Genomic DNA, 12,042 nt, shown 5'->3' on the forward strand with positions numbered 1-12,042 from the left:
ATAGAGCTCAATGTTCACTTGAGCAAGAACAGGGGTGAGCCAGTTGCACAAGAAGATTATGCACGGGTCATTGGATGCATTATGTATCTTACTAATTGCACTCGACCTGATATTGCTTGCGCCGTGAACAAGTTGAGTCGTTATACGAGCAATCCAAGCAAAGAGCATTGGAAAGCTATTGTATAAGTTTTGAGGTATCTCGAGTATACTCAAAATCATGGGCTACACTTTTTGAGATACCCCCGGTACTTGAAGGGTACTGCGATGCAAACTAGATATCCGATAACAAAGACTCACTTTCGACAAGTGGATATGTCTTTACCATCGGGGGTGGTCGTGAAAATCCATGAAACAGACATGTATAGCCCGATCCACCATGGAATCTGAATTCATAGCTTTAGATAAAGCTGCGGAAGAAGCCGAATGGCTTAAAAACTTCCTTGAAGATATTCCATGTTGGTCAAAGCCCGTGCCTCTAGTGTTAATTCACTGTGATAGCCAAGCCGCTATTGGAAGGGCAAACAGTGGCTTGTACAATGGTAAGTCTCGACACATTCGTCGACGACATAATACCGTGAGATATTTGATCACAACATGGGTGATTACAATTGACTACGTGAAGTCATTGGATAATCTAGCGGATCCGCTAACCAAAGGGTTAAATCGTGATCAAATGAATAAATTGCTAGAGGGAATGAGTTTGAAATCCACAAACTAAAGAATTGTCATAGTGGTAACCCAACCATGATGACTGGAGATCCCATGAACATGGTTCAATGGGAAAACTAAGCTATGAGAATTCGCGTGAACACTCATCTACATCTATTCCCTAGAGAGTAATAGAGTGTTGAAAAAACTTGCCTAGTGGTGAGGTTAAGTCTATGACTTTTAATGATCCCTAAAGGATCTCGTTGAGATGAAGTTCTCAAGGAGACCGAGTATGGCAAGATACTTAACGAGGAATCACCTATGTAAGTGTGAAGTGGGGCCGCTTCAAACAATACACTTATGAATCCAAAGTGGTGTCCAAGTCCTGAAATGGACACAAAACGTGAGATCGGATGAGGTTGAGGTGTTTAAGTGTTAACATCATTGTCTCGGTGCACGCCGTGGAGGAATAGTTCAAAGCATCGCGCTACTAGTCCGCATGTGTATCCGATGGTGTTGACTATGAATGGTTTAAAGCCAAAAACTACCTATCCTTATGCTTACATACCTCTTGAGGGTTGAGCTTGAGCCTGCATACATATGCATTTGGCAATTTCCACTCATGTGGGGATTGTTGGAATCGTGCTTGGTCAAACGACTTTGACTAATAATAAATATTATAAGACATTTAATTTTGTGAAATTAAATGCAATAGCCATGATCTACGTTCCGAGTAGATGACCGTAGTATATTCATTTTCTCAAATCCGATTCCCGGTGAGTGAGAAATAATATATTAAAGTTGGTCACAATAAAGCTAAAAATGAGCTATGGAAAAAACTAAGGGATTAATTAACTAAGTGTTAATTATCCCACATCGGGGATGATAAACTTCTTTGATGAAGTATTTAATAAGATGAATTATTATGTGTAATAATTATCGTGGAACAAGACGGGTGACAAAGCCCACATGCACGCACACGCGCGCCGCGAGTTGCGCACCGTGACCCGTGCACCGGGTGCCGGGTGTCGTGTGCCTTGTGCCTTGGCAATTGGTCTTTGGGTGGTCTTTGGGTTGTTCTTTGGAGCTGGTCGTTGAGCGTGGTTCAAGCCCTGTTTATTCTTTTTAGACCACCCCAAACTCCACGCTATCCCCGACGGGTCTGGTCCACGTCATGTTCCCGCTAGACCCCGACACATAACGGTAGACAAAAGGTCCCCGCTTGACCCCGACGCATAATGGGAGATAAAAGGTCCCCGATGGACCCCGACGGTCCATGGTGTATCCCGTCGTGTAGCATGTCCAGGTGCGTCGTGTCTCTTCAGCTCTCAATGGCTAGTGCACCAGTCAATGACCCCCGGCGGTTACAGTCAAGCCTTCATGGCACACATAATGGTTGTTGACTCCATCAATACCCCTGCGGGTGGACTTGGCCTATAAATAGACATGCATCCATTGCATTCACGATAGAACATACACAAGCATTCTTGCATACACGCTCTCTCCCTCTCTGCATAATCTTCCCATCAAAGCTCTGCCCCCGCCTTACTCCCGTTGGCCGGAGCTCTGCTGCTAGCGGTGCTGCTACTTCAGAGACAAAGCCGTTGTATCTTTGGGGACGACACGCCAAACCGAGAGCACTAGCGGGGCGTATCTCGTCTTGCGAAAAGAGGACTCCTCGACTCGGCTTACCGCTTTCCACAGCTTTTTCCGTGTAATTTTTAGTTGTTTCAGTGTAATCTTCATTGTTTTATTTTCCGTGTAATTTTCACCCGGCAAGTTTGTATCTCATTTTCTAACACACACCTATATAATGATGTGTTGAATTACATTGTAAAATATAAAGGAATACAAAAAACCATCTTCTACTCTCAAAGCTTTTCCAATATGCATTGCCCTATGAATCTCGCCTCTCTCGATTACCATCTTTAAGAATATCCAATGCGGCTGCTGCACCTACCGCCATTGCTCTCTCCTCCTTGCCACTGTTCTCGGTGGCTGTTGTTCCGACGTGGTTGCTGCACCGACCGACTGCTTCTCTGACCGCCGTTTCTCTCTCCTCCTAGCCACTCTTCTCTGCTGCTGCTACGCCAACCGCTACCACTGCTGCTCCGCTTCTCCGACTGCAATTGATTTCGGTTCCTTCGGTGGAACCGAAAAACCTGTAGGTCTGATCCGATCGGTTCCTTGAGAAACCGAACCGACTAAGGGTTCGGTTTCGGAAAAAAGTGAGTTGGTTAACCGACAAATTGGTTCGGTCGGAACCGAACTGACCGAATCCCCAGGCCTAATGGTAAGTGCTGTATGAAAAGACAAAATGAGCTAGAAACAATGTGTCACCTTGACGTTTGACGTAGAAACATGGATACATGAAACTGATTTGTATATATGCTAAAAATTCAAATCTAACTCGATCATATATCAGATAGAAATTAGTATAATGTAAAATCATACTATTTCGTATCTTGGTGCATTGACTGGAGAGACTTTGAACTGTCCATTTATTATGTTTCCACTGAATTTAGTGTCTGTTTAAAAATAAAGACCATAAATATTAGAACTGTTTTGTATGGGATTTTCGACTTGGGGGAAATAGTCTTGGCACGAGGATTAGAGCATCCACAACCGTGCTCTTGCCAGCAGCACGGTTGTGGGCCCGGGCGGTACTATTCATGCCTGCTCTCTGGCAAGAGCACAACACCCACAACTGTGCTCTTCCGCAAGGACGAGCACAATTAATATAAAATTCAATTACACAAAAACATTTCCATAATATTAAAATTCATTTAAAACCCACAATAAATATTACAAATGACAAATAAAATTAAACATTGCATAATTAAAATCCTAAAAATTAAAAATTACATAATTAAAATCCTAAAAATTAAAAATGACACTACTCGTTGCCGAATTTCGCCCACATGTGGTTGATTAGGTCTTCTTGTAGTTGATTGTGGATTCGAGTATCGCGCATTGTGTGTCTTGTCTCGATCCTCTGGCCAACCGTCGTATGCTCGCCTCGGCGTAGGGGAGACCTCGCTGTTGAGCTTCCGGCTTCGTCCTCGTCGTAGAAGCTAGCCGCCCTCGGCCCTTCGTCGGCTATAATCATGTTGTGTAATATAATACACGTGAACATGATGTCGGTGATATTATTCACGTACCACAGCCGAGCCGGGGCCTTCACAATGTTGAATCGAGCTTGAAGGACCCCGAAGGCTCTTTCGACATCTTTTCGCGCTGACTCTTGACGCTGCGCAAAAAGAACCCGTCTCGGGTCGTGCGGGTTGTGGAGCGTCTTCACGAACGTCGACCACCTTGGGTAGATACCATCGGCGAGATAGTAACCCATGCGGTATATATTTCCGTTGATGGTGAAGTCGATCGCCGGTGCTACACCATTCATCACATCATTGAAGAGTGGTGACGAATATAGCACATTCAAGTCGTTGTTGGATCCAGCAACGCCGAAATATGCATGCCAAATCCATAGGCGGTAGTCGGCGACCGCCTCAAGGATAAGCGTTGGGCCGCCGCCTTTGTGACCGCTCAAGTGTTGCCCCCTCCAAGCAGTCGGACAATTCTTCCACCTCCAATGCATGCAGTCAATGCTGCCAAGCATTCCGGGAAAGCCATGGACTGAATTATGAATGAGAGATGAATGAGAGATGATTTGATGTGATAAATGGATGATGAATGTGTGTATTTATAGATGATTTTGGGGAAAAAAAATAAAAAAAAATCAAAAAAATTCAGAAAAAACGGGAAAAAAACGGCCATATTTTTGGGATTTGGAAAATATTTTTTTTTATTTTTTAGCATTATTTATAATTAAATACCGATTTTTTAAAAAATAAATAAAAAAAAGTTTAAACACAACGGCTATGCCGTTGACGAATGGGAGCGCGCCACGTGTGCGTCAGCTGGCACGGACGTGCTCGATACATCGAGCAGCGCCGTGCCAGCGGCGCGGCTGCAGCGGCGGCGGTCCTGCGCCTTGCCAACGGCGCGGACGGCGGTGGCGTCTTTCGCCACCGCTGCGGATGCTCTTAGGATGTATGGTTTTCATGTAATTGCGTCTTTAGTCTACACTTCTTGGAAAATGGAAATAGACTAATTTATACAGTCATAAGAGCATCTCCAGTGGTCGGTGAGCGAGCGGCTCGCCGATTTTTGGCGCTCGCCGAATTATTGCAGCCGGCGAGCGCCAAATTGGCAAGAATTTCGGCGAGGGCACGCCGATTCCCGTGCGCTCGCCGATTCTCTCGCCGATCGGCTCGCCGCTATTGCAGCCTCCCGATCGGCGAGGAACCAGCGAGCCAAATTTTTTTTTTTCGAAACACTATATATACGCGATTTGCACGACATTTTCGAGTGTTTGCGATGACCCTCTCGCATCGAACAATCAGAGGATCGTTAACTTGTGGGCTAAAATAGCAGCAACCTACAAGGCATTTTGCCCAGAGGGGAGGCCACGCAGCGGGGAGGAGTGCCGGAAGGAGTGGGACCGAATCCGGTCTCGGGTGTCCCGATTTTCGGGCTTGTACACCAACGCCCTCCGAATGAAGTCCAGCGGCCAAACTGACGACGACTGCAGGAGGCTGGCGGAGAAAGAGTTCCCCCTGCCCGGGCTTTACAAGGACTTCACCTACTGGAACTGCTACGAGGTGCTAATGGACTCCGAGAAGTTTCGGGCAGGTGTCGACGCGGGCTGGCCGAAGAAACAGCGCCTGAACTATTCAGGTGATTACGCCGGAGGTAGCAGTGGCGATTCCCACGACCTCCCCGAAGATGCTCAGGAGACCCCGTCCCCTCCCTCGTTTACTCGCCGCACTCGCCCGGTTGGTCAAAGACGGGCGCAACACCCTCGCCAGAGGTCCCAGGAGGTCCAGTCGGCATCCCCCCCTGTTGGCAGCTCGACAGCCGACCTCGTCTTCTTGGCGCGTCAACAAGCGCGGGCTCAGATGATCAAGGTCATAGATCAATGGAAGAATGCAACTGACCCCGGGGAGAAGAGTTTTTTTCACGCCGTGCTCGTGAGTATGTGACAGGATTTGAATCCCGGCGCGGCACAGGTGGGGGGCTCTGACGCGGGCTTAGATGTCGCAGGTTTGGGGGTCCCGGATAGCGGCGACGTCTGCGAGAAGTGAGGCGGCGCCAGAAGGGGTGTGCCCGTGCGTGGATTAGGATTTTTTTTAAAGTAATGTAATTTTTTTTTACTTTTTTTTAATTAATGTATTTTTAAAAATTTAATATTATTAGAGAATTTTCCCGTATATGTGTCGTAAATTTAATTCCGTATTTTGTATGATTGTTTAATTATTTGTTTTTAGTGCTGATGATGTGGCAAGGCTATGGTTGGGCTATTGCTTGTCCAGTTGCTTGTCCAGCTGATGTGGTAGGAGGAATTTAGTGCTGCTGATGTGACATGGCTGGGCTATTGCTTGTCCGCGGACCACTGGAGATGCTCTAAATCATGAATGTTTGTAGATTGAAAATTAGTCATACTTATTTTATAAATATCTAAAGGATATAGTAGGACAAATTATCCCATTTCCGTAATGAATAGTATTATTAAAATTATATTACTGTATTAATTAGTAAGGTAGTATTTCATATCGACATAACCATTTTCCATGATCATACTTGAAATGAATATGTACATCAATTATTGTATGTTCCATCATAATCATTCATGATAGCTAAATATTAATTAATATTCACAATATTTGGAAGAAATATTCATATAGTCTTAGTTGAGTATGCACAAAGTAAAAAATATCTATACGTTAAGAAAATTCAATTGAAATAATTGTAGTATGATGTTATTGAATTCGTCATTGAAATAATTGTACAAAAATATGAAAAAAAGTTGTTACCTCTGGAATTTGAATCTAGGGACTACATTTATCAATCAAGAAGAACATTCACAATAAATCTGATCAGTGATATGGTTGAAATTTTATTTATTTAATGTAAAACGTTACTACATTAATTACAGTGAAATTAACAAACTACATTTTACTTTTAAAAAAAATGTTTGGAGTATTAATATTAGAATCAGCGGCGGATCTAGGCGGGGTCGGGCGGGGTCGGCCGACCCCACCGCCAGCCGTGGAGAATCGCCGGGAGACGCCCTCCATCGCCCGCCGACCCCATAGTCTCCGCACCTTCGACCCCATCCTCAACACCCATCCGACGACGGCCTGCTTCTTGCTGTGAACTGGAGTTTAATTTCCTATTAATTTTTTATTAGTTGGGCATTATAAACTGGATCATCTTATTTTATTACTGATTAAGTTATAGCCTAACCCATTTTTCACCTTGTATTTTAACAGAAATTCCAACATTAATTCAAGGTTTCATAATAATTGAAGTTGAACAAAAACGCTGTATAAGTTTCAAGTTTCAACACTAATATTGATAACCTTTAACTCACTTTTCTATAATGAGACTATTATTATTTTCATTCTTTTCACTTTGGGGGTTTCGGTTTGCAAGATTGTATTCGTGATTAAATTTAGTGTGTTTGGTTCAAGAGATTCAATCTCACAACTCAATCCTGGATGAATAATCATGGAATAATTAGTTTTAGCTAACCTCATATGACTAAAATAATCTCGCAACTCGATCCTATATTATATCTTGATACTATTTTATCTTGGAAACCAAACACCACCGTTGTGGACTAATCAATAATTATTATAATCTGTATTTCATATTTTGTTCTCTTATTCATAATTTTTTTTCTCTAATTTAATTACTTTTGCTTTTGATTATTCATTTTATTATACTCCCTCCGTCTCCTAAAAATAGAAACTTTTGAAACGGCATGATAGTCTTAATGCAAAATTGATAAAGTAAGAAAAGATAAAAAGAAAAGTGTGTTAAAAATTCTTAATATAAAAAGTTATATTTTTAGGGGACGTAGGAAGTAGTAATATTTATCCTATAGACCACATTAATAAGTGATATATGAAAAGATTGAATATATCTCGACTATTAGTAATTTTGTTAAATCTATTCAAACTATCGCGAATAATTTTTAATGAAATAATTTCAAGTCATTTTGTTGGAGTCAACTTTCGTGTACAATATAACATAGTTTTATTTAAAATTTAATATTTTTATTAATAAAATAATATTTAAATATTATATTACTGTCTTGTTTGATCCGACCCCAAGAATATGAATTCCTGGATCCGCCATTGATTAGGCTTATGGGAATCTTGTTCAGAAAAATCATCACATCGAACAATCATAAATTATTGACATTGTCGTTGTTACAGTTTTAAATTTCCGATTCCTATTCCTGCTATACTGTTTTTCTTAGGATCGATGTTTCTATGTATTATTTGAACTAGGTCAAACATATACGCTGTGGTATTAGGAAAAATGGGTGGCTAACTTCCAGAACCAAACCAATATCAATATGTATTTTTTAATGTTTGATAAATTCTCGCCGTTTCAGTAGTTCTAGATGCAATGAATTAAATATTTTAGTAAGCATAGATGCGTTCGACTGGACATAAAGTGGTGGTGAAATTTTCTGATTAATCATATACTATTTATTACACAATATTTTACAAAATACCCACCTATAGTAGAACAACGTTCGAGTTTATAACATCTATGTTCAAGTCGAAGATTGCTTGATAACATGATTTGTAACTTTAGTTTGTAATAGTTGTCTCGAGCTATAGTACAATTAAAGTGGTATTGTCAATTTTCATTTCAAAGGTAAACGTACTAAAGTCTAAAATAATGTGCAAATGTAAAAAATAAAATAAAAATTATTTGTGAACCAGTCAAATTATTTTCGAATCTTGATTTTTTGATGATATCAATCCTGCAACTTGTGCTCTACATAATACAGAACAAATGAGAAAGCCAAGTTCATGCTATATTCTAAAATACACAATATACATGCGTACACATATTTTTCATTTTATTAATATGTATTATCTCCAACAATCAAAGTAGCGTAATTAGGTAATATCTTAATATTAGGTTTGGAATTCAAATTTTATATCTCAATCACATAAATACATAAACTAGAATATTCGTATGTTGTCTATAATTTATTTAATGCTGAAGGTTAGTTTAGATAAACAAAACATAATACTACTATTTAACTTGAAAAATCAAAATCGCATGTGATATCGATGTCAACATAATTAATGGAATCACACTAGCAATCTAGCTATGACCGACTTGGGGATTTTTCCTAGCTAGCTCATGCACTGGCGGTCGATTTATTCACATTATTATAAAATAATACTCCCTCCGTCCCGCACTACTCGCACTTATTTTCTTTTTGGGCGTCCCAAGTTACTTGTACTCTTTCCATTTTTAGTAAAAAATTTCACCTACAGCCTCATTTTTTACTTTCCTATACACTCATTCCTTAATCTCCGTGCCGAAAAGGAAATGAGCGAGTAGCCCGGGACGGAGGGAGTATAAAATAGTCATGCGACATAAATTTCATGTAAACGAAAATGAAATAGTCTTGCGACATAATTAGAGTTTCGCATTCGAATTTGTTCATCACATGTATACGAAAGTGTTATAGCATTAAATAATATTTGTTAAATTAAGTTTGGAGCTGATGACTAAAAATAATGGAGGGGTGTGAATTTTGGGTTGGATATCAATTTCAAAATATTTTTAAATAAAATCAAATATACTATAAGAATTATACTGTCCTTAATTTTATTTCTATATTTTAGTGATGGTACAACAATAGTACTCCTACTTTGGAATGGTGTGATATAGAACTTCGTTAGAAGGTAAGATCCTTCTATTATTCGTACAGAGCCTTTGTCCTAGCTGCAAGGAGCTTATACATTATTGTATGAGGTGTCGAGTTCGAGTTCTCTTGACCTCAGTTGTAATTTCCTCCTTCATATAGTATATATGAAGTTAAATTTAAAAAAATCCTTCTATTATTCGCCTAACTTTTCCAAGTGGAAAATGGAAATTAAACTTGGAGTTTCCCTAATGTCACTGCACGTTGGCAGTATGTTGAATTAGTAGCACCAAACTGGATATTGATGTTATTTGATTTTGATCTAATAGAAAACACTGTCTCGTTTAAAAATTAACACTGCTTCCTATGGAAATATAAAACCAAAATAGTGTTGATGGTGATTTCATTAGAAATTAAAGACCGTTTCCATCGACCATCGTCCATAATAAAAAAAATCAGGACCAATGATGCGACAAGTCAACATTCGTGACTTGACTAAATTAAATATTGTATATACGCCCACACATCTCACTACACAAACTTGTCTATCTCTATATGTATATATTATTATTATTATCTATATTGCTGAGAATGTTCCTTTTTCTATCAAGTACGAAGTGGTTTCACACAGAAAGTTCAAGCAAAAGAAAATGGTGATTGATTAATTGCTAGCTACTACATATACACGTATGATATGTGGAAAATAAAGTAGTAGTAAAAGTTTCCGGTGGTATTATCCATGATGGAAGAGGAAAACGTGAGCAACACAATCTCAAAGGAAGAGGAAGAGGAAGAGGAAGAGGAAGAGGAAGACGATGAAGATGCCCAGCTTCCGGGTTTCCGGTTTCACCCCACAGACGAAGAGCTAGTTGGTTTCTATCTGCGACGCAAGGTCGAAAAGCGGCCCATCCGCCTCGACCTCATCAACCAAGTCGACATCTACAAATTCGACCCATGGGATCTTCCAAGTATATATGTTAGATTAATTTCATATGATAATACGTAGTCGTTTTGGTTATAATAATATAACAGATACGATGATAATTAGCCACAGGGGGGAGAGAGTGCTACTTCTTCTGCAGAAGAGGGAAGAAATACAAGAACAGCATGAGGCCAAACAGGGTGGGTCGATCAGGGTTCTGGAAGGCCACAGGGATCGACCGCCCCATCTACTCCTCCGACCGCGACTGCATTGGTCTAAAGAAGTCCCTCGTCTACTACCGCGGCTCAGCCGGCAAGGGCACCAAGACCGACTGGATGATGCACGAGTTCCGCCTCCCCGCCACCACCCAACAGGAACCAGTAAGCCCACTCATGACTAATCTATACATCTCTTGTTTGGTTTCATTTTTCGTGACAATATTATATATATCTTGGTCTGCCTGCCAAAATTAGATTAACCATCTCATCCTTACTGCCATGATAAATTTAATTCTAGATAAATATTATTGTAACAATATAATATGTTACTACTATTAACAAACTGACTCTCACCAACTCATATATGTTAATTTGGTTTTTGTATATGCAGGAAGTGTGGACTCTATGCCGAATACTGAAGCGAAGCGCCTCCAACAGGAAGTACGTGCCCGACTGGAAGGATATGGCGGCAGCGAAGAGAGTGACAACTGTAGCCGCGAGCGAGGATCAGCACGGGCGGAGCTACATCAGCTTCACAGCTCCGCTTGTGAAGAAGCAAGAAGTATCAACTGAAACCAGCTGTGTGGAGAATCTTAAGCAGCAGCAGAAATCTTCTTCGAGCTATAGCATGTACGGTGACATCAATGAGTTTTTGAAACACGCGGATTGGGAAGATCTTCAATCCATGGTCGATTGCGCTGCTGCTGCTGCTGTTGCTGTTGCTCCTACTCCTACTAATCCTTACTGTTTATGAGTTGATTATCATCTACTAGTATATAGTTAGATTGGAATATTTAAGAAGGAAGTGGCAGAGAGAGACACCATGTATAGGGAGTAATAGTTTTGTCAAAGCAGGTTTGCTGTTACATATTACTATTACATATCCTACAGATCAGGTTTTCATGTTTAACAATATTATGTGTTCTAATTTAATTAACTCACGGAATATAAAGAAAAATGGAATGAACAAATTAAAAAGGAATGTGAGCAACTTGTATTTAAAACCACAATAGCATATGCAATTTCTAAAACGCAGAAATTTGGGCATTAAACACATGATATGCTCATTTCTTTTCATCTCTTATTTCTCTTTTTCTTCTTTCTATAAGTATTTATATATTAACAAACATTGTTGAATTTTTTAGTTCAATTATGAAAATTTTAACAGTGATTTCTAAGTAAAATGGTGAGCTCAAATATATTTAAACGCATGATAGGGTCATGTTTACGTTGACATCTTAAATAAATACTATGTCAATAATCTACGTTATAGATATTAACACGAAAACATTTGTATTTCAATTAAATGTAGTTGATATACGTACACATATATATCAACTACATTTAGTTGACATACAAATGTCTTCACGTTGACGTCCATACGTAAGTTGTTGACATAGTTGTCAGTTATCAATTTAAGATATCAACTAATCATATCCCGCGCATGAATATTCTTATATTTTGTTTATAGTGTTTTTTAATCATTTTTTCTTTTTATATATTTTATA

General features: G+C 39.8%; 1 protein-coding gene across 2 annotated transcripts; it reads left to right on the forward strand.

Moving 5' to 3' along the window:
• The first annotated feature begins 9,977 nt into the window (after positions 1–9,977).
• LOC121740845 (transcription factor JUNGBRUNNEN 1-like) lies at positions 9,978–11,462 on the forward strand. 2 transcript variants are annotated; one of them, XM_042133476.1, is made up of 3 exons: positions 9,978–10,362; positions 10,443–10,696; positions 10,926–11,462. In XM_042133476.1, exons 1-3 carry the CDS (start codon positions 10,134–10,136, stop codon positions 11,286–11,288), a joined length of 846 nt encoding a protein of 281 aa, XP_041989410.1. In that variant the 5' UTR covers positions 9,978–10,133; the 3' UTR covers positions 11,289–11,462. The 2 variants fall into 2 exon arrangements, with proteins under 2 accessions (XP_041989410.1, XP_041989411.1); XM_042133477.1 differs by having other exon boundaries at positions 10,449–10,696.
• Positions 11,463–12,042: the final 580 nt, after the last annotated feature.

Source organism: Salvia splendens, chromosome 7 (assembly GCF_004379255.2).
Source record: "Salvia splendens isolate huo1 chromosome 7, SspV2, whole genome shotgun sequence".
Lineage (NCBI taxonomy): Eukaryota > Viridiplantae > Streptophyta > Magnoliopsida > Lamiales > Lamiaceae > Salvia > Salvia splendens.